Source organism: Pleurodeles waltl, chromosome 1_2, assembly GCF_031143425.1.
Source record: "Pleurodeles waltl isolate 20211129_DDA chromosome 1_2, aPleWal1.hap1.20221129, whole genome shotgun sequence".
Taxonomy (NCBI): Eukaryota; Metazoa; Chordata; class Amphibia; order Caudata; family Salamandridae; genus Pleurodeles; species Pleurodeles waltl.
The window spans coordinates 627,611,191-627,631,631 of NC_090437.1; the positions used below are offsets into that span (position 1 = coordinate 627,611,191).

Here is a 20,441-nt window from a genome sequence, read left to right on the forward strand (position 1 = left end):
AACCCCCTAACTGCGACTGCCCGGGACCAAGATTTGACACCTGGAGAAGCACTGCACCCGCTGCCCCCAGCCTCGAGAGAAACCGACCACTGGTGCAGCAGTGACCAGCAGACAGCCCTCCTCCCTGTCCAGTCGGTGGCTTGCCCGAGAAGCCCTCCTGTGCCTTGCCTGCAGCACCTAAATGACCCCAGGGTCCTGCCATAGAGTTCCATTGGGAACCCGACACCCTGTTTGCAGCCTGCAACCGGCTGCACCCGTGCCGCTGAGGGTGCATGTTTGGTTTGGTGCCTACTTGGGCGCCCCCCCACCAGTGCTCCTCTAAACCCCCCTGGTCTGCCCTCCGAGAACGCAGGTACTTACCTGCATGCAGCCCGGAACCGGAGTACCCAGTGTCTTCATAGGGACCCACGTTAATTTGCCTCCTGTTCGACTTCTCCACCAAACAGGCCCTGCTTTGCTGGCTGTTTGGGGTTATCTTGAACCCCCAACGGTGGACTACCTATGCCCCAGAGACTGAACCTGTAAGCCGATTACTTACCTCCAAAACTGTACTGTACTTTCTTCCCCCAGGAACTGCTGAAAATTGCAGTGTCCACTTTTAAAATAGCTTTTTTTCCATTTTAAGGAATACTGTGCACATTGTTGATTCCATTCAAAGTCCTGATTATAACTATGCAAAGTACCTTTCATTTGACATACTTACCTGCTAATTGAACTTTGTGGTTCTAGAAATAAATTAAGACAAAATATTTTTCTATATAAAAATCCAATTGGTCTGGAGTTAAGTCACTGATTGTGTGTTTCTCTTATTGTCTGTGTGGGTACAACAAATGCTTAACACTACCCTCTGATAAGCCTAACTGCTCAACCACACTACCACAAATAGAGCATTAGTATTATCTATTATTGCCTCTGTCAAGCCTCTTGGGGAACCACTGGACTCTGTCCACACTATCTCATTTTGATATAGTATATACAGAGCCAGCTTCCTACAGCGTAGGTTGACTCCGCTGGCGTTGTTGGCATCGTAGTCGCCATGATGACGTCAGGAGAAGTACATAGATGCCGTCTCAGCGCAGTGACGTTAGTTTCTTTTAAAGACTTTCCACGCCAAAGCGCAGAGCCACTAAGTACACTGAGATTGGTGCGCCAGAGCTAAGGACCTGAAGGGAGAAGCCCTGTCCCTAGAAATCAGTACGCAAGCGGGGAGGACGGGTGGGTTGGTAAGGAATCAGCAACTAGAATATTTCTCTACCAGATATTTCGTTACCGAAGGTAAGTAACTTGTACATCCGATAGAAACTTCTACTTGCAGATTCCTTACCTTAGAATAGATAACCAAGCAATGCCATGCTCGGAGGTGGGCTGTGAACCAAGATCATACTAGAAAGTCCTGCAGGACCGAATGACCAAATTAGCCGTGCTGATGGACCGGACTGTCCATGCAGTAGTGTTTAGTAAACGTGTGCAGGGATGCCCATGTAGCTGCTTAGCAGATATCCAGGACAGCAACTCTGCGTGTTAACGCAGTGGAAGCAGCAGTTGCTCTGGTGGAATTAGCGCAAACGCCCTCAGGGGGTTGCTTCTTGGCCAAAGCGTAGCACATCTTGATGCAAAGAAGTACCCAACGAGAGATGGTACGTTTTGGCACGCCCTTCCCTTTCTTCGCACCCACATACCCGAGAAGGAGTTGTTTGTCCACCCAGAAATCTTTAGTATGATTAAGACAGAACGCCAGTGCTCTTTTTGGGTCCAGATGATGGAGTCTCTCCTCCTCATGGGAAGGATGTGGAAGTGCGTTAAAAATAGGCAAGGTGATGGACTGGCCTACATGAAAAGGCGTACCAACCTTGGGAAGGAAGGAAGGGAGCATTAGTGCGCAACACCACTTTGTCAGGGTGTACAGACAAGAATGGAGGCTTGTAAGAAAGGGCTTGAAGCTCACTCACTCTGTGAGCAGAAGTGATGGCAACAAGAAAGACAGTCTTGAAAGTGAGGAGCCATAAAGAACAATTGTGCATTGGCTCAAAGGGAGTAGACATTAAGTAAGTAAGGTCAAGACTGAGGTCCCACTGAGGCATGACAAATGGAGTGGGAGGAAATAAATGGGTGAGACCTTTAAGGAATCTATTCAAAATAGAGTTAAAGAGTGAGGGCTGATCAGGTAGCCTTACAAAGGCTGAAATGGGAGATAAATACTCTTTAAGGGTTCCCAAAGCAGAACCCTGCTGGGCCAAAGAAAGAATGAATAAAATAAATTCAGACAGAGGGGCCGAGACGGGATCAACAGATTTGTTGGTGCACCATGCCACAAATTTATGCCGACAGGCGTATACTGTTTTGTTGGAGAGACACCTAGCTGCCAAGATAACATCACAGACTTCGGGTGGAAGATCAAAAGTCGTCAACTTGCCGGTCAATCTCCATGCATGAAGGTGGAGATTGGACAAGTTCGGTTAGAGAACCATCCCCTGTTGCTGCAACAGAAGATCCGCCCTCGAAGAGGCAGTCTAACTGGCAGATAGGTGGCCATACTCAATAGCTTTACCTAGTCCGGAGACACCAAGATTACTTGGGCCTGGTCATTCCTGATCTTCTTGAGAACTCTGGGCAGAAGTGGTATAGGCGGAAAGGTGGAAAGGAGGCCGGAGTTCCACTCGACACGAAAAGCGTCTCTGAGCGAGTGCCGCCTTGGAAACTCCAACGCGCAAAACTGCTGACATTGTGTGTTCTCTGCAGAGGCAAACAGATCTAACCGAGGCTCCCCCTACTGCTCAAAGAGACCTTGCGCCACCTCTGGATGGAGACGCTATTCATGATAGGCTGTGCATCGACAGCTGAGTTCGTCCGCTCTGGCATTGAGAGAACCTGCCAGCTGTTAAACCACCAGGGTAATGCCCTGATGTTCCAGCCATGTCCAGAGGCGTAGTGCCGCCTGACAAAGGGTCCAGGACCCTACTCCACCCTGTTTGTTCCAGTACCACATTGCAGTAGTATTGTGCGTGAACACCTGCACTACTTTCCCTTTGAGAAAGGGAAGAAATGCTTTCAACGCAAGCATGATCTCCCGGAGCTCCAGAAGACTGATATGGAGCCCAGAGTCTGCCGGAGGCCAGAGACCTCTGATCTCCGCCTCTCCCATGAGGCTGCCCCAACCCAGAAGTGACACATCTGTCACTATGGATAGATCTGGCTGGGGAAGGGAGAGGGATCTGCCGTGGACCCAATGCGGATTCGAAAGCCGCCGCTGCAGGTATTTCACTGTCCCTTACCAGATCTGGACCATGTCAGAGAGATTCCCCTGATGCTGCGCCCACTGGAACTTCAAGTACCACTGCAGTGCCGGCATATGCCATCTAGCATGTGTGTAGGAAAGTGCCACTGTTGGAATGTTTACCCCCGCACACTTTTTGCCTAGTGTTAATGCCAACTTTGATTGAAAGTATGTTGGGACCCTGCTAACCAGGCCCCAGCGCCAGTGTTCTTTCCCTAAAACTGTGCCTTTGTTCCCACAATTGGCACCGTACTGGCACACAGTTAGGTCCCTTCTAAAAGGTACCCATGGTACCAAGGGCCCTGTGGCCAGGAAAGGTCTTTAAGGGCTGCAGCATGTATTATGGCACCCTGGGGACCCCTCACTCAGCACATGCACACTGCTTTGCAGCTTGTGTGTGCTGGTGGGGAGAAAAAGACAAAGTCGACACGGCACCCCTCTCAGGGTGCCATGCCCACAAACCACTGCCTGTGGCATAGATAAGTCACCCCTTGTAGGAAGTTGGCTATGTATATACTATCTCAAAGTGAGAGATAGTTTGCACAGAGTGCAAGGGTTCCCCTTAGAGGTTGATAGTAGCAACATTAGATAATACTAATGCTCTATTTTGTGGTAGTGTGGTCGAGCAGTAGGCTTATCAGAGGGTAGTGTTAAGCATTTGTTGTACACACACAGGCAATAAATGAGGAACACACACACTCAAAGACTTTACTCCAGGCCAATAGTTTTTCTATAGGAAAATATATTTTCTTAATTTATTTTAGAACCACAAGATTCAAGATTTGAGGTAAGTACATAAAATGCAAGGTACTTCACACAGGTAAGTATAGAACTTTGATTTAAAACAGTACTACTCACAGTTTAGGTTAAAATGGCAATAAGCTATTTTAAAAGTGGACACTGCAAAAATCAACAGTTCCTGGAGGAGGTAAGTTTTGTTAAGTTTCTCAGGTAAGTAAAGCACTTACACAGTCAGTCTCCTGGGCATAGGCAGCCCACCGTTGAGGGTTCAAGGCAACCTCAAAGTCACTGCACCAGCAACACAGGGCCGGTCAGGTGCAGAGGTCAAAGGAGGCCCCAAAACAGAAAGGCGCCTATGGAGAACAGGGGTGCTCCGGTTCCGGTCTGCTGGCAGTTAAGTACCTGCATCCACGGGGAGCAGACCAGGTGGGTTTTGTAGGGCCCAGGGGGGAGACACAAACAGGCACAGAAAACACACCCTCAGCTGCACAGAGGCGGCCGGATGTAGTGTGCTAAGTAGGCGTTGGGTTTGCTATAAAAAGCAATGGAGGGACCTGGGGGTCACTTAGGCAATGCAGGCAGGGCACAGGGGGGCTTTTAGGGCCAGCCACCGACTGGACTAGGAAGAGGGCCGCCTGCTGGTCACTCCTTCACTGGAAGTTGCTTCCTCTCAGTCCTGGGGGCTGTGGATGCAGTGCTTGGTCCAGGCATCAGGTTTCTTGTTACCAGGAAGTCGCGGTCAGGGGGAGCCTCTGGATTATCTCTGCAGGCGTCGCTGTGGGGGTGCAGAGGGGTCGACTTAGGTTACTCACGTCGTTGCAGCGGCCTACGAGTCGTCTCTGCAGTGTTTGCTCTCTGGAGCTCGAGCCGGGGGCATCGGGTGCAGAGTGAGAAGTCTCATGCTTCCGGCAGGAAGGGAGAGTTCTTTCAAAGTTGTTTCAAAGATACAACATTTTTTGCAGTTGGTGAACAGTGCTGCTGTTCTTGGGAGTTTCTTGGTCCTTAGGGTTCAGGGAAGTCCTCTGAGTCCTCAGGGGTCGCTGGTCCCTGTCAGATAGGTCGCTGTTGCAGGTTCTTTGAGTCTGGATACCGGCCCGTAGGACTGGGGCCAAGTCAGTTGTCAGCAGTCCTTCTTCTCAGTATAGGTTGCAGGAATTAGATTTCCTGGGTTCAGGGTTGCCCCTGAATACTAAATTTAGGGGTGTGTTGAGGTCTGGGGGCATTAGCCAGTGGCTACTGTCCTGGAGGGGGGCTACACCCTCTTTGGGCCTCCTCCCTGAGAGAAGGGGCCACATCCCCATTTGTATTGGGGGAATTCTCCAATCTCAAGATGGAGGATTTCTAAAGGCAGGAGTCACCTCAGCTTAGGCCACCTTAGGGGCTGTCCTGACTGGTGGGTGACTCCTCCCTGTTTTCCTCATTTTCTCATCCAGCCTTGCAGCCAAAAGTGGGGGCAGTGGCCGGAGGGGCAGGCATCACCACTAGCTGGGATGCCCTGGGGTTCTGGAGTAAAAGGCATGAGCTGATGAGGCTCACTGCCAGGTGTTACAGTTCCTGCAGGGGGAGGTGAGAAGCACCTCCACCCAGTACAGGCTTTGTTCCTGGCCACAGAGTGACAAAGGCACTCACCCCATGTTGCCAGAAACTCATCTGGTTGTGGCAGGCTGGCAGAAACTGGTCTGCCTAGCACTAGGAGTCGGACTGGTATTTAGGGGGCATCTCTAAGATGCCCTCTGGGTGTATGTTACAATAAATCCCACACTGGCATCAGAAACACACACTCAATGACTTCATTCCAGACCAATAGGTTTTTATCTAGAAAAATATATTTTGTTAATTTATTTCTAGAACCACAAGATTCAGCTTGCAGGTAAGTACATAAAATGAAAAGTACCTTGCATAGATATATTCAGGACTTTGAATGGAATCAGCTATGTACACAGTTTTCTTTAAAATGGCAAAAAGCTATCTTAAAAGTGGACACAGTGCAATTTTCAATAGTTATTGAAAGGAAGAAAGACTGAACAGTTTTACAGGTAAGTATTCGACATACAGTTCCTATCTCCAAGTTTTAGGTAGACCGTCATTGGGGGCTCAAGTTAACCCCAAAAACCCACCACCAGCAACACAGGGCCGGTCAGGTGCAGAAGTCAAAGGAGGGCCCAAAACACATAGGCGCCTATGAAGAACAGGGGTGCTCCGGTTCCGGTCTGCCAGCAGGTAAGTACCTGGGTCCTCGGAGGGCAGACCAGGGGAGTTTTGTAGAGCACTGGGAGGAGGACACTAGTAGGCACACAAAACAAACCCTCAGCGGCACAGGGGCAGCCGGGTGCAGTGTGCAAAGCAGGCGTCAGGTTTGTAATGGAAACCAATGGAGGGACCCGGGGGTCACTCTTGCGGTGCAGGCAGGGCACAGGGCGTCTTCTCGGTCCAGCAACCGACTGGGCTAGGCAGAGGGTCGCCTGATGGTCACTCCTGCACTGAAGTTCGGTTCCTTCTGGTCCTGGGGGCTGCGGGTACAGTGCTTCGTCCAGGCATCGGGTTCCTTGTTACAGGCAGTCGCGGTCAGGGGAGCCTCTGGATTCTCTCTGCATGCGTCGCTGTAGGTGTCCAGGGGGGTCGTCTCGGGTTACTCAGGAGGTCGCAGTCACCTGGGAGTCCTCCCTGTGGTGTTGGTTCCCTGGAGCTCGAGCTGGGGGCATCTGGTGCAGAGGGTGAAGTCTTACGCTTCCGGCAGGAAGAGTGAGGTCTTTAAAAGTTGCAAAGTTGTTGTTGGATTTGAACAGAGCCGCTGTTCATGGGAGTTTCTTGGTCCTTTGGTTCAGGGCAGTCCTCTGAGGCTTCAGAGGTCGCTGGTCACTGTCGGATGCGTCGCTGTTGCAGTTTTCTTCGAGTCAGGAGACAGGCCAGTAGGGCTGGGGCCAAAGCAGTTGTTGTCTCTGTGGTCTCTGCAGGGCTTTCAGGTCAGCAGTCCTTCTTGATTCAGGTTGCAAGAATCTGACTTCCTGGGTTCTGGTGTGCCCCTTAATACAAAATTTAGGGGTGTGTTGGGTGAAGGTAGGGTGAGACTGTTGGACATCCCACAAAAACCAGAAGTACGCAACCAGGCGTGGCGTCTGAAGGCCACCATCGTAACAACTGATCTGCCCAGAGAGTCGGACGTGTCCAGCCCACATCAGATCAAGCACTTCGCTGCATCTCTTCCATCGGTGACAGCTTGGGAGACAATAGCACGTGCCTACTCCTGTATCTGCGGCAGAACTTGTGCGACCATATCCCACAGAGAGTGGGTATAGCGGCCCAAAATGCATGCGGTTTTCATGGACCGCAGTGCAAGACTGGAGGAAGAAAACATCTTCTTCCCAAATTGTTCCAGTCTTTTAGATTCCCTATCCAGGAGTGAGGAAGGGAATGTGTCAGAGGAAGCAGAAGCCTAGATGACAAGACTCTCAGGCGTGCAGTTTTGGGACAGGAATTTAGGGTCGTTTGGGGCAGGCTGATTGCGGCGTGTGATAGTCCTGTTCACAGGAGCCCCCGTGTTGGGTTTGGACCAAGTACCCGAAAGGACATCGGTGAGGGATTCACTGCATGGCAAAAGGGGCTCAGATGTGGAAGCCCCGGCAGAAGCACCTCCATCAGGAGATTGGACCTGACCTCTATAGTAGATAGCTCAAGGTGAAGGACCTCAGCTGCCCTACTGACCACCATAGCATAAGTTGCTCCCTCCGCCGTAGCCACGATAGGAGGAGACAGCATGCTAGCGTCTGGAGAAGTATCCAGTCCACTGGCCTCACCCGATTCCTGTGCCCAGTCCAAAGATGGGTCATCCTGGTATTCATAAGAGTCCAGGGACCACTCCAATCCTTCTCCAAATTCGTAGCCATAAGGAAAAGGTTCCAAAACCAAACTGGGGTAAGTAGGCCCCATCGAAGACAGAGGAGGCCTTCCCTGATGCCGCTCCGACTCAGAGTCGTCGGGGATAAGGATTGGGTCGACGTCGATGGTGGGCACTACAGACGTCGGGAGCGATGAAAATCAAACTGGCGCTGGGGAGGGTCTCAGTGGTACAACCGGCGTCAGTGCAGATCCCCGAGCGGATGGGACCTCAGTGGCTGAAGCCTCCAGTGCGGAACCTGAAGGCTCCTCGTCCAAACCCCTTGGACCCCAAGGCACCGTATTGGGGTAAGTCTGCCCAAAATGAGGCACATGGCCTCATAAATCTCCTTCAATTGGGCGGGGTCGCACCACCTCCCGGAAATTCGGGGAAGCGCGGAGTGAACCCAGAAGCAGGCTTCGAAGACGCAGGCCTCGAGCGTCGACACTCCTCCTGCGTCGCATCAGCCGAGCGACGAGGCAAAGTCGAAGGGCGATGGGACCGCTTTGACTTCTTCTTACCTGTGCCCGAAGACTTGGAGGAAGAAGAATGGTAGTGGCTTTGTGAACGGTCTCAAGACCTTCCTTTCGAGCAAGACCAGGACCTACGTGGAGTTGAGCGCCGGTACTCGGAGCACGACTTCGGGTCGTGGTCGCGCTCCATGCACCACAAACAGATCCGATGTGGATCCGTCACCGACATCATGTGGTGACCGTCGTGGTATGGCTTGAAACCGGTCTTCGGGGACATCCTCGACACACCAAAAGAAACACCAAAAACTCAACAAAAGGGTCGAAGTCGGTCAAAAAGAGACCAGGGTAGCTCTCTCCGGAACAGCGCGTGGCATGGAAAGAAAAGAACTGACTTCCGACGTCATCACAGCGACTACGTCGCCGCACGTGGAGTTGACGGAAGCCACCTACTGACGCGCACCAGTATTGCTCTAAGAAAAATCTACAGATCCAGTATGACGCCTGGGGGAAATTCTAAGGTAAGGAATCTGCAACTACAAGTCTCTCTCAGATAAGAAGTACACTGTGCAAAGAGTTCAGTGGTTTCCCAATTGGTTTGCAGAGGCAAAAGTAAATAGGACTAATGCTCTATTTTGTGGTAGTGTGGGTGAGCAGTTAGGGTTACCAGAGGGTAGTGCTCAGCATTTGATGTACTTACAGAAGCAATCAATGAAACACACTCAAAGAATAAATCCAAGACCGATTTAATAAAATAAGACTTTTGTTTATATATACTTTAAACCCAAGAACTTTGTTGCAAGGTAAGTACGTTTTCAAGCATAAATACCTTTTAGTTTAAAAAATCGACAATGCAATTTCACAGTTCTTCAATGTTAACCTATGGAGAAAAACAACGTTCAGCAAACAGAAGGTTAACAATGAGTTACAAGGCCAAACTCAGAGAGTTAAGGTAAGTACTAAGCACTGATAAGAACCACACCAGCAGGTCACTCCTGGCAGCACTGGGGCGGCCAGGTGCAGAGGTGCAGCAAGTCGCCGGGTGCCCAATAATTTTCAATGGGAACTGGTCCTCGTGAAGACAGGCTGCAGACTCTGACTAGGAAGACAGTCAGGGACAACAAGCAGGTAGGGATTGGGGTGCTCGGGGACATAGGTGCACCTGGGGTCTTTTTCTCCAGGGCCCAACGGTGTCAGATGCAGGGGTGTCTTTAGGTGTCGGGTTTCTCTGTCTAGAAGCACTCACAGTCAGGGGTCTTGTGTGTTGAGGTTGTAGGTGTCGTTGGGGAATCAGGCAGGGGTGAAACCAGGTGGCCTTGAGCTCAGTGGAGCCGGGGGACGTCGTTGGCACCAGTGGCCTATATCAGAGTGGGTCATGGGCGATGGGTGCAGTTTCTGCTAGAGGTGCTGGGTTTTCTCTCACCACAAGGCCGCAGGTGAGGGGACCTGCATGCAGAGGCAACTTGGGGGTGGGGAGAGGATTACAACAGGGATGAAACCTGGATGGACTCGGACTTTGGACAGCTGGAGAACCTTGCTGGCAGCATTGGTTGGCTTCACCTGCTCGGGTTGTGGATGTCAGGTGGAGAGGCCACTTCAGGTGTCGGGTCTTTGCGGTTCTGGAGGCTGCAGAGTCCTTTCTTGAGACTTTGTTGCAGAGCAGATCCACTGCTCATGGGAGTCTGAGCTTCTCGGAGGCTCAGCTGCAGGACGTGTCGCCTTTTGGGCAGAGTTTGTCAAGGTCAGCAGGCAGGCTGGTGGGGATGGTACCTAGTGAGCTACTTCTTCTTTTCCTACTCTGCAGGTGTGGCTTCTCTATGTCCTTTTCTTCTTAGGTCATCAGGATCTGAGTTCTATGGTTTAGAGGTGCCACCTAAATACTCAACTTAGGGGCATTACAGGGAGTGCCAGGTGGTGGCCAATGGGCTGATCACCTTTAGGGTGACTACACTCTTCTTATGACCACTTCTGCTAGGAAGTGGGCATAAACCTAACCCTGGTAGCCTAATTCCTTCCAAACAAGATGGAGCTATTTAAAAAGTAGTGTCCACTTCAGCTCTCACCATGGGGTGCCAGAAACATGTCTAAGGTGGCTGAACTGGTCAGGACCAATCAGTCAACACACTAGTAGCTGGTAGGTTTTTAAAGGGCACCTCTAAGGTGCACTCTGGGTGCAATTATCAATACATTCGTCACTGGCATCAGTGAGGGTCTATTAATCTGAGATGTTTGATACCAAACATCCCTATTTTTAGAGAAGCCATCATGTAGCTGGGAAACGCGTAGTGACCAGTGTCCAGTACATGCATTTAAAATGGCCGTACTGCACACTTACTATGTCTGAGAATCGACAAAGACATAGCAGGGGCATATCTGATCATGCAGATATGTCCTCACATGTCATATAATGCACTCTGCCTTAGGGCCGAAAGGCCTGCTAGAGGGGTGACTTACATATATTGCATGCAGTATTTAGGGGACATGACACACAGGCTGTGTGCTATGTGTCGTTTTCACTTTTGTCTGCACCAAGACATGCAGCCTGCTATGGCAGCCTGTCATGTGCTTGGTTAGGAGTCCTTTAGGGTGGTACAAGTCATGCTACAACCCTTAGAGACCCTCCTTAGTACCCCCAGGCCCTAGGTACCAGGGGTACCATTTACTAGCAACTTACAGCGAGTGCTAAAGGTTTTGCCAATTGGGAAAAATGACTGTGCAGTTTTGGGGGAAAGAGATCTGGCATTGCGGTCTTGGTTAGCAGGACCCCAGTCCACTTTCAGTCGAAATGACACTAGAAACCAGGTAAAGTGTGTGTGCGTGTGCGCGCGTAGAGGTGGGTGGGGGGAAGACCATGTCAAAAGAGGCACTTTCCTGCAGGCAGGAAGTTAGGTGTTCTAGCATCCCTACCTCAAACATCAAGAGACAAAAGGCAGAGCTTAAGGTCTAGTGTGCGCCAGAAGCAGCATACATAGTATCAATGGGGAGGAGCCCCTTCTACCCTGCCAGCAAGCACCTTTTCTGGAAGAGCACCCAGTCAATCCAGGAGGGTGTGACTAAAGAGAAAAGGAGTCTTATTGAGCCAACCCCTGAAACTTTAACAGCAGGGAATACAATTCCATGGAAATTTTCCAGACCCTACTGGCCTCCTCCTTTTTCAAAGTAGTGCTCTTAGCTTCAAGCAACACCTGGAGCAAAAACTTCCACACTGTCAGAGCAGGGGGCTGAGGAGCCCTCCAACAGCACATGATGTTGTGCTTGGCCAGAACCAAGGCCAGATCCCAGAAGCATGCTTCAGTTTTATTCTTCGCAGTGCATAGGAAACAGCCCAAGACTCCCAATTTTGAGAAGGGATGACTCGGTCAGTTGCGCAACCTGCATGGTAACTGCAGCCCAATACTGGAAAAGGAACCTGAACGCTCAAAGCATGTGGTGTAGATCAGCATCAGGAGCGTGATGTTGGGGACAGATGGCATCTGCCACAGCTGAACTGATTAATTTTGGCCGGTGTCAAGTAGGTTCTAAGTAGAAATTGTATTTGTTTCTGGAGACACGATATATAAGCCAGCATCCAATGCCATTCATTGTCAGGGAGGGGTCACCCTATTTCTGATTCCCATCCCCCGTGGAGGCCAGCTAAGGAAGTCTGGCTGCGCTCTGTGAGGGCTCCCGACAACCAGCTGATAAAGTCTTCTCCCACAGTGTGAAGATATTGCATAAGAACATGTGATGGTGGTTCCGCAGATCCAGTGCTTTAATTGACCCGGAACACGTGGACCAGGATGTGATATGTCAAGAATTGCCCTCAAGGGACATTCAATTGTTCAACTAATTTGTTAAAGGACATTAAGACGCCGTCCTGGAAAAAGTCAACACAGCCCCCCCGGCCCCATCCTGCTTCCACTCTAGTGCCAAAAATTATGGTAAGCACAAGGTTCCCGGAGATTCAAAGAAGGGGATGGCGGAAGAATAGGGGAGAGCAGAGGCAATGACATACATATCTCTACGAAAGTACCAAAACACCATTCAGAGCAGGTGTGATGCAACAGGCACCTTAGTCTGTATGAGGTGGGACAGGTGAAATAGCTGGTCCCAAACGCTAGGTGGACTGAGAAAGTATCATCCAAGTGGCGTTTCACAAACCATCAGCTTATTCACTATAGCTGAGATGCAACATACTAATGCTCATAATCCCAGGAGCGTAAGTCGCCCTTCACTGTCAACAGTTAAAGTTGGGATAGGGCAACTCTACAACGGTCTCCATGCCAAACGAGATCGCCCAGCAGTACGTCTGGTAAACAAACAAAGGAGGCTGGCAGAATGAAGGGGAGATTAGAAAAATAGTACAGCAGGCACAGGAGTCTAACTATTTTAGAGAGCGCTGTAGGAGGCTGTCTCAGTTTATGGTGTACACCTATGGTGTGGCACTCGACACTGAGTCCAGGCAACCCTTAGTGATAGTGAATAGGTATCCAGATAGCAGAAGCTTTACAGGGGCAGCTGAGGCAAGCAGCTAAAGCTTTCCTAGGAGGAGTGTAAAGCACTTGCAATACCACAATAGTCAGTCAGTAACTATACACAGGAAAGAACCACACTAGGGGCCTCATTACGACCCTGGGGGCCAGTGGTAAGCTGGCGGTAGTACCGCCAACAGGCTGGCGGTGTTCTGCCAGCTATTATGACTGTGGTGCAATAGCCACGGCCACACCGCCAGCCCCTCCAACATACCGCCAGCCACAAGCACTGCTGCCCTGGGGATTATGAGTCCCCAACCGCCAGCCTGTCCATGACGGTAAACACCGCCATGGAAAGGGTGGAGGTAAGGGGGACTTGGGTGCCCCTGGGGGCCCCTGCACTGCCCATGCACTTGGCATGGGTAGTGCAGGGGCCCCCAGGCACAGCCCCATTGCGCATTTCACTGCCTGAATTTCGGGCGACTGCACCCACTGCACATCAACATTGCCGCCGGCTCTATTACGAGCCAGCTGCAATGTTGATTTGACTTTTCCGCTGGGCCAGCGGACGGAAATACTGTTACCATCCGCTGGCCCAGTGGAAATGTCATAATCAAAAGCCAGATATACTGCCAGCATTGGCGGTATACTGGCGCCCGCAGCTTCGGCGATCTTGGATAAAGCCACCGAAGTTGTAATGAGGGCCTAGGTGTTGCAAAAATAAAGTTTTCTTTATTACAACACTATTTATTAAGACTATACTAACGTTGGTATATCTTTTGGAGATATCTACACACAAAATATACACTTAGAAACAATCAGAAATAGCAGAGAAATACATGGGGCCCTATGAGGGGACCGAACAATATAATAAGAAAGTGGTATAAGAATGGAGGAGCCCAACATAGGTAAGTGTGTTAGGATCCCAGGGGGTTGGGGAGTAAGAAGACACCAGAGGTAAGTAAGTGTAACACCACAGGCGCCCAGGTGCAGAGGCGTTAAGGAGCTGGGTGTCCCTCAAGCTAACATAGGACTGTCGCGGTTAAATTCTTATGGATTCAAGACCCTTCCCAGTGGACTCCGAGGAAACTAGCTGGCACAAAGAAGGTTGGAGAGTTCCCCCACCCGTGTATACCCAGAAGACTGGAGTACCTACACCAGAGAGCCCAGGTACATAGGGTTGAGTTGATGGAGTCAATGTAATGGTTGTCCAGCTACTGTTGCGACCCATGGAACAGTTCGGTGGAACCCAAAGGAGGATTCCAGATGAGAGGAACCTGAAAAAGAAAAGGACAGTGTCTGAACACTCAGAGATATCCAGGTGGTGCAGGTAGGCAATGCCCACCCTATTGAAGGTGAAGTTCCTGCAGGATGGTGAAGGAAGAAGTCCAGCTGCGGAGTCCAGGAGGATGCAGGAGTTGCCCACGAGCTGTCCCACTTGGGTCGCTGGAGTGCAGGAGGGTCAGTAACCAGCAGGGTCACCAACTAGTCTTGGCAAATGTAAATAGTAGCTACAAGATAAGTTGCAGGTTTTTTTGTGGACCAGCAAAGTCCTAGTAACTCGACCCTTGGAAGAGAGTCTGGGCAGGCCTTCAGCAGGAAGGAAAAACCATCCAGAGTCGATGGAGCCCCCACAAGTGACCCACTGGCAGCAGGCGCAGGGAGGCCTCAACAGTAAAACAAAACAGATGTTCCATGTTGCCGGAGCTGCAGGGTGGAAGCTGACCTTGGAGTTGCAGAGTGTTGGAGGCTGGGGCTTGTTGGAGCCTGAAGATCTCATTGGAGGAAGAGCAAACACACCTTGGCTATATCAACAGCCACAGTGCACTGGGGTTCCATTCCAGTGCTGCAGCAGGGGTCCACAGTCTTACAAGTGGATCAAAAGACAAGGGGGACCCCAAGAAGTCCGCAGAACCTCCACCTGTGTTGCAAAGACTTTTGATGTTCATGGGACAGCAAGATCCACCAGCCAGTCGTCGTTGTCTTGAGGTGCCAGCAGATGCAGGAGAGTGATTCCTTCACGAGAGGGAGATTACTTCTTGATTCTTGAATGCAAACAGAGTCCTTGTGATCCTGGATGATGCACAGTCATGGATGTTGCAGAAATCTTGCAGGAGCTAGAGAAACAATGTTGCAGTGGGAGCTCTCTCAACTGGATACAGTCTTGTTTCAGTTCCAAAGCAGACCAGCAGTGGTTCCGGGGGCTAGGAGCAGAAGAGTCTGCCAGAGAGTTCCTGGTGTACAGTCTTGCTCGACGAATCTGAGGACCCACCCTCCGGGGGGCCTTAAGTAACCCCAAAAGGGGGGTTGGTCACTCTCTGTAGTGACCTACCTATCAGAGGGGGTCAGGGACCTCATCAACGTGGCCTGACCAGCCAGATGCTCCCAGGGGCCTCTGACTACCTTGTTTTCAAGATGGAAGAATCAACCGGCCACCTGGCAGAACTCTGCGCACCTCCCTAGGGGAGGAGCTGGACAGAGGCGTAGTCCCTATCCTGTCCTTTGTGTAGTTTTGCGCCAGAACAGGAACCGGGGGTTCCAGAACTGGTGCAAACCAGATTATGCAAGGAGGCACCAAAAGTGCCCTTCAAAGCAGTCTGGTGGCGTTCAGAGGCCACCCCACTCAAGCCCAAACACACCCATTTCAAAGGGAGAGATGGTCACACCTCTCGCTTGCAGATAATCCTTTGTTCTGCCTTCCCCTGGTTGAGTTGGGCTCATCAGCAGGAGGGCAGATCAGTGTCTGGGGTCCGCAGCAGTGTGGGCTGGCAGCCAGACCCCGTAATGCTGCTCAGGCAGAACTGGGAGATCCTTTAAGGAACCCCCAGAGTACATGGGATCATGCAACTAATACTGGAATCTGTGTAGTTGCATGATTCCAGGATGTTTGATACCAAACATGCCTAGGTTCTGAGAAGCCATTATGTAGATGGACCACTCATGTTGACCAGTATCCACTACAAACCTTAAGATGGCTTCCCAGCACTTACAAAGCCCAGGTAATGGAGTTCTGAGAATTGTAGGGGTATCCTGCTCATGCAGGGCTACCCTCACACTTAGGAACATGCACCCTGCCCTTGGGCTGAAGGACCCACCAGAGGGGTGACTTACAGTGTCCAAATGCAGTGACCGTGATATAAGGCAAGACATAGTTGGCACGGTCTCCCCTGGGTGTCATAATACATGCTTCAGCTCCTGGGAGACCCCTGTGTACCAATGCCCTGGGTACCTAAGTACCATATACTAGGGACTTACATGGGTGCACCAGTATGCCAACTGTGGGTCTAAAAGTTTACCAGCAACCAAATTTAGAGGAGAGAGCACAGACACTGGGGTCCTGGTTAGCAGGATCCCAGTGTACAGTGTACTACAGTCAAAACATACTGACACCAGGCAAAAAGTGTGTGGGGGGGGGTTCAACAACCAGAGCCCAGCTTCCTACCAGTGCTATTCTTTCTGCTACAGACAGTGGAAGGGCATGCCTAGAACAAACCTGGTTACGAACTCCTGATACTGCCGCACCAAGGTTGCCATCCAAGAGGGCCCCCTAGACATGGTAAATCTGGATCCCCAAGTTTCTAAACATCAGTGTCTGCCAGGTCAGCATCCTCCTACCCACATCTGAACCGTATTCCTCAGCATTCAGATGTAGAGGAAACAGTCAGGACTTTTGCCAGTTAATGCAAAGGGCAGCGATCTCGGCGAAGGTTGCAGAATTGGTAGATTTGTTTGAGTAGTCCACCCTCATATCCCAGATACTCAACATTATGTTGTCTGCGTATAAACAGACTGCATGAATCCTGTTCCCAAGTGGTATCCCCCATTTTGCCCTGCCTTGCCGCAGGCGAATAGCCACTGGCTCCATCTTTAATCCATACTCTAATAATAAGGACTATGTCCCACCTTTTATGGTTTCCAGGCCTGAATTTGTAAAGCAAATTCATTCTCGAAAGGATCCAAAGCTCCTGGTCCTAACGGCATATCCACTGCTTTGTTAAAATTAAATGTAGATTTTTTTGGCCAATTAACTCTGCTTGGTTAAAATTATCCTGTTAGAGGGGACTCTACAACAACTTGGTGCAGCAACAAACTTATTGCAACCTATATTGAATCAAGACTATTTTTAAATGATGGTTTTCTGATTATGAGCTAAATCTATTTGGAAAATTCATTTGAAAACATTTGTGGGATTAGATTGGTAAGAAGGGTATCTCACCTATGAAACACATCAAGTAATTTAGATCATAGTCTAGTACTATCAATAGCACCATGGCATTAACTTATTTGCCTTCAAGGATATTCACTAGGAAAACATTATATTCTTGACTAGTGAACTACCTGAGTGCCTTCAATAAAGTCGTTATGGCTAAACTGGTGGGTTATTGAACAGAGTGGGCTCTTCTCTCTCTAATCCAGAGATTCAACAATACCATCTGGTTAACAGTGGACCTGGGCAATTCAGCAGCCAACATGTTTTGTATAGTTCTAGCAAATTGTCTCTAACAAGGAGGTGGGTTCCTACTCTGTTTAATTTCTATTTGGCAGATTTTCCTTCTTACATTAAAAAAATGCAATCATTGCCTGTAAATGAAGTTTTTTTTTCAATTATCACTAGTAATAATTGCAGATAACCTTGTGTTAATTAATGAGTACCACAATAGGGCATCAAACTGATTAACAGCTTGGCCACCAATAATGATTTTAATTACCTCAAAATTAACCTGTTGAAAAACAAAATGTTTAAATTCATTGAGAAACTGCAGCTTTGATGGCACTATCAGGGGTTCAGATGAACAAGTCAATGCCCATAAATACTTAGGGATGACTCTTATTCCTACATTATACTGAGGTCTGACTCTTAGCCATATGACTCAAAGTGCAAACAATTAGTTTAGAATCGCAGCTTCTTAACAAGCAATTCAAGGGGTGATGGGGAAAAGAGCGGCAACAATAGTTTAACAAGTTAACTTGCTCTAGAGAGTGAATCCTTCTTAGGGTCCTTGTCTTCTCTGTCACCACTTGCAACAAAGTCAACATATAGAACATCTTAAAGAGGCATGCACTCAAGCTTCAGAAGTTAACTTCCTTCATGCTATGCTAATATACTTTCTAGTGTCTATGCTTGACCCATCTAACAAGAGATGAAATGGAATCAGATGTAAAAGTAGATTAAGTCTAAAAATATCATTAACACATATCATAATTCACAGCTTCAATTTCTGTCAACGATATTAGCAATCCAATGTACCACTTGTATAATTCAGTAAACACACAAACTATTATTTGTCATTCCACGTCGGCACATTTATCTTACAATTCCTCTCCTGGCTCACCCTGCCACAGTTACTTACTTGCTATTTAATATCCACTTACATAACTAGCTTAAAGACAATGGTTTGGGGAAAAAACTCTTGGCTACAGGACTGACACCTGATGCTGAGAAAGGTGTAACCAATCACTGTCTGCTGAGGCAATGCATCATTGAAGTGCCACAGAAAAGTAAAGCAACGATTAATAGGATGGCCAATATAACACAAGGCATATGTTCAAGCCCAAAGGTAGGTGTAAGGGATGTTAAACCTGGACGTACATAAGTGAACTATCTCCTTCTGGATTACTTTCCAGGAACACAATATGAAATGCAGATTTTCCTGTTAAGAATTCAAACCAGACATGTTTTTCACTATGACAAGTAAGCACTACCCACTTGTGGGTAGTTCATAAACATTACTATTTGCTTTAAGGTGTTTAACTTAGGAAAACATGTTGGCCAAAGTCCACTTACTGCTGTTTCCTGCTCATGAATACTTTCAATCTCTCCTTCTCGTGTTCCTCTTCTTCCTCTTCACTGGATGAAGGTGATGTGTCTTCCCGCCTTGCCTCTTCAGGCTGGAAGGGAACGCTTGGTGAGAAGACTACAGGAGTATTAGGTGAACTGAACACTGAGCCTGATCCTTCACTAAATGGTGAGTAATGGGATGGTGGGCCATCAATGGTTACAGACAAAAGATCAACTTCTGTCTCCTCTGGAAACTGATTGTGAAAAAAGAATTGGTACTTGGTTATTTGTGTAGGCTAAATTAAAATTAGAAAACAAAAATGTTGTAGAAAATAAATGTTGAACAGTTTCTCTTTTAGAAAAGACAGAAGCATCAGATTTTGAAACATGAAGAATGAAAGTTATGACATGTTGATGGAAATTAAACTAAATGAAGAAATAAGAAATCACCAGCAAACAGGAGTTCTAAGTAGAGAAAACAGAAAATGTTAACAGGAGAAAAAAATACCAAAGCTGAAAACCAAATTGAAGATCCAATAGGTCAATTTGCCACTGCACATCTTTAAATGATTAAAACCAATTTAAAAGACCCAAGAGAATTTGGAGAGGTATAGGAAACTTTCAGATTACCCATAAATTGAATAAGTGAACATTAGTGAATAAAAAAGCATGCAAACTGATGCACCAGAATGTACAGCGATATAGTGTCTTGGAAAAAGATAATTATGCACCTAACAGTGTTTTTGGAAATTATTATTGCTAAGACCATAAAGACATATTTACATTAAGAACATATACGTCACAGAAGAATCTTTTATAATCACCTTAATGTAATTGTTATGTCTATTTTGATCTCGCCTCCTGTCTGGAGGGCAGTTTTTCAGGTAGATAAAAAACACTTTACTTGGGCCAATTTGAAGGACTGTATTTTGACTATTAAAAGAACAGGGCAATATATAATGACTATAAGGAAATCTGTATGTTGACCTATCAGCACTATTACACTTTTGCAGAAAACTGCAAATAACTTAGGCCAGGAATATGTAGTGGACAAAGTTCATAGAATATAGTCTTGGCATGGGTGTACCTACTGTGGCCAATAAGCACAGTCAAATCACAGTTTTTCACTGGATACATTAGTTTATGGAATAGAAAAATACAACTAATAAGTGAAAAAACAATCGATCTACATTCTGCTTTGCAAAGTTTGCATGGCTGATAAGGGTGATGTCAAGAAACAGAGCTTTTGCAAGGTGGATTAGTTAAATTCTGTGGAAGAGTCCACTTCTTATTTTTTTAAAATACCTTGAAATACCCATCCCCTGGGACGCTGTATTGTCGAGTAATTCCCATTACTGTATTATTCAACTTCATTAAAGTGAACAAAAAGAGAGACATTTATTTAAAACATTTCATGTTCTCACAACTAATAATGAATAACAAACCAGTGAGACAACACATATCTAAGTGGCAATGCTGCTCTGAGGTGCCATACTCTCTTATCTATTCACTCACATAGACTATATTTGATGTGCAGAGCATTAATATACAATGCTGCTAAATAGTTTTCATACTGCATTTTCTAGGATATACATTATTCGTTTTTTAGCTTTCTTTCTCTGTAGCATTGGGTACCTTTAATTACAAAGGCTGGAAACTAAGTGTCACAGCAGGTCTTCTCTTTATAAGAAAGAGATAATGTAACATATGTGCATATTTGGTTAAACTATGAGCACGTCATTTTGATTTCTGTTTCATAAACCCATTTGGAACATGGTTTTCTATTGTTTATTTGCAATTTTTTTAGTCCTCCTTGTTCAAGGGGCTACTAGCAACTATGGCCTTTATGAAC

At 48.0% G+C, this 20,441-nt stretch overlaps 1 protein-coding gene across 20 annotated transcripts in view; it reads right to left on the bottom strand.

Annotated features, from left to right (window-relative positions):
* The window catches only part of BLTP1 (bridge-like lipid transfer protein family member 1), a 1,779,540-nt gene that overhangs the window by 408,033 nt on the left and 1,351,066 nt on the right, over positions 1–20,441 (bottom strand). For 9 of the 20 annotated variants that reach the window (XM_069242474.1, XM_069242454.1, XM_069242493.1 and 6 more), the window contains 2 exons: positions 19,895–19,957; positions 18,596–18,843 (listed from right to left, as the gene is read on the bottom strand). In XM_069242474.1, the coding sequence (XP_069098575.1) occupies positions 18,596–18,843; positions 19,895–19,957 (311 nt within the window). The remainder of the gene's footprint in view (positions 1–18,595; positions 18,844–19,894; positions 19,958–20,441) is intronic. The other 11 variants (XM_069242518.1, XM_069242512.1, XM_069242515.1 and 8 more) reach the window with 3 other exon arrangements.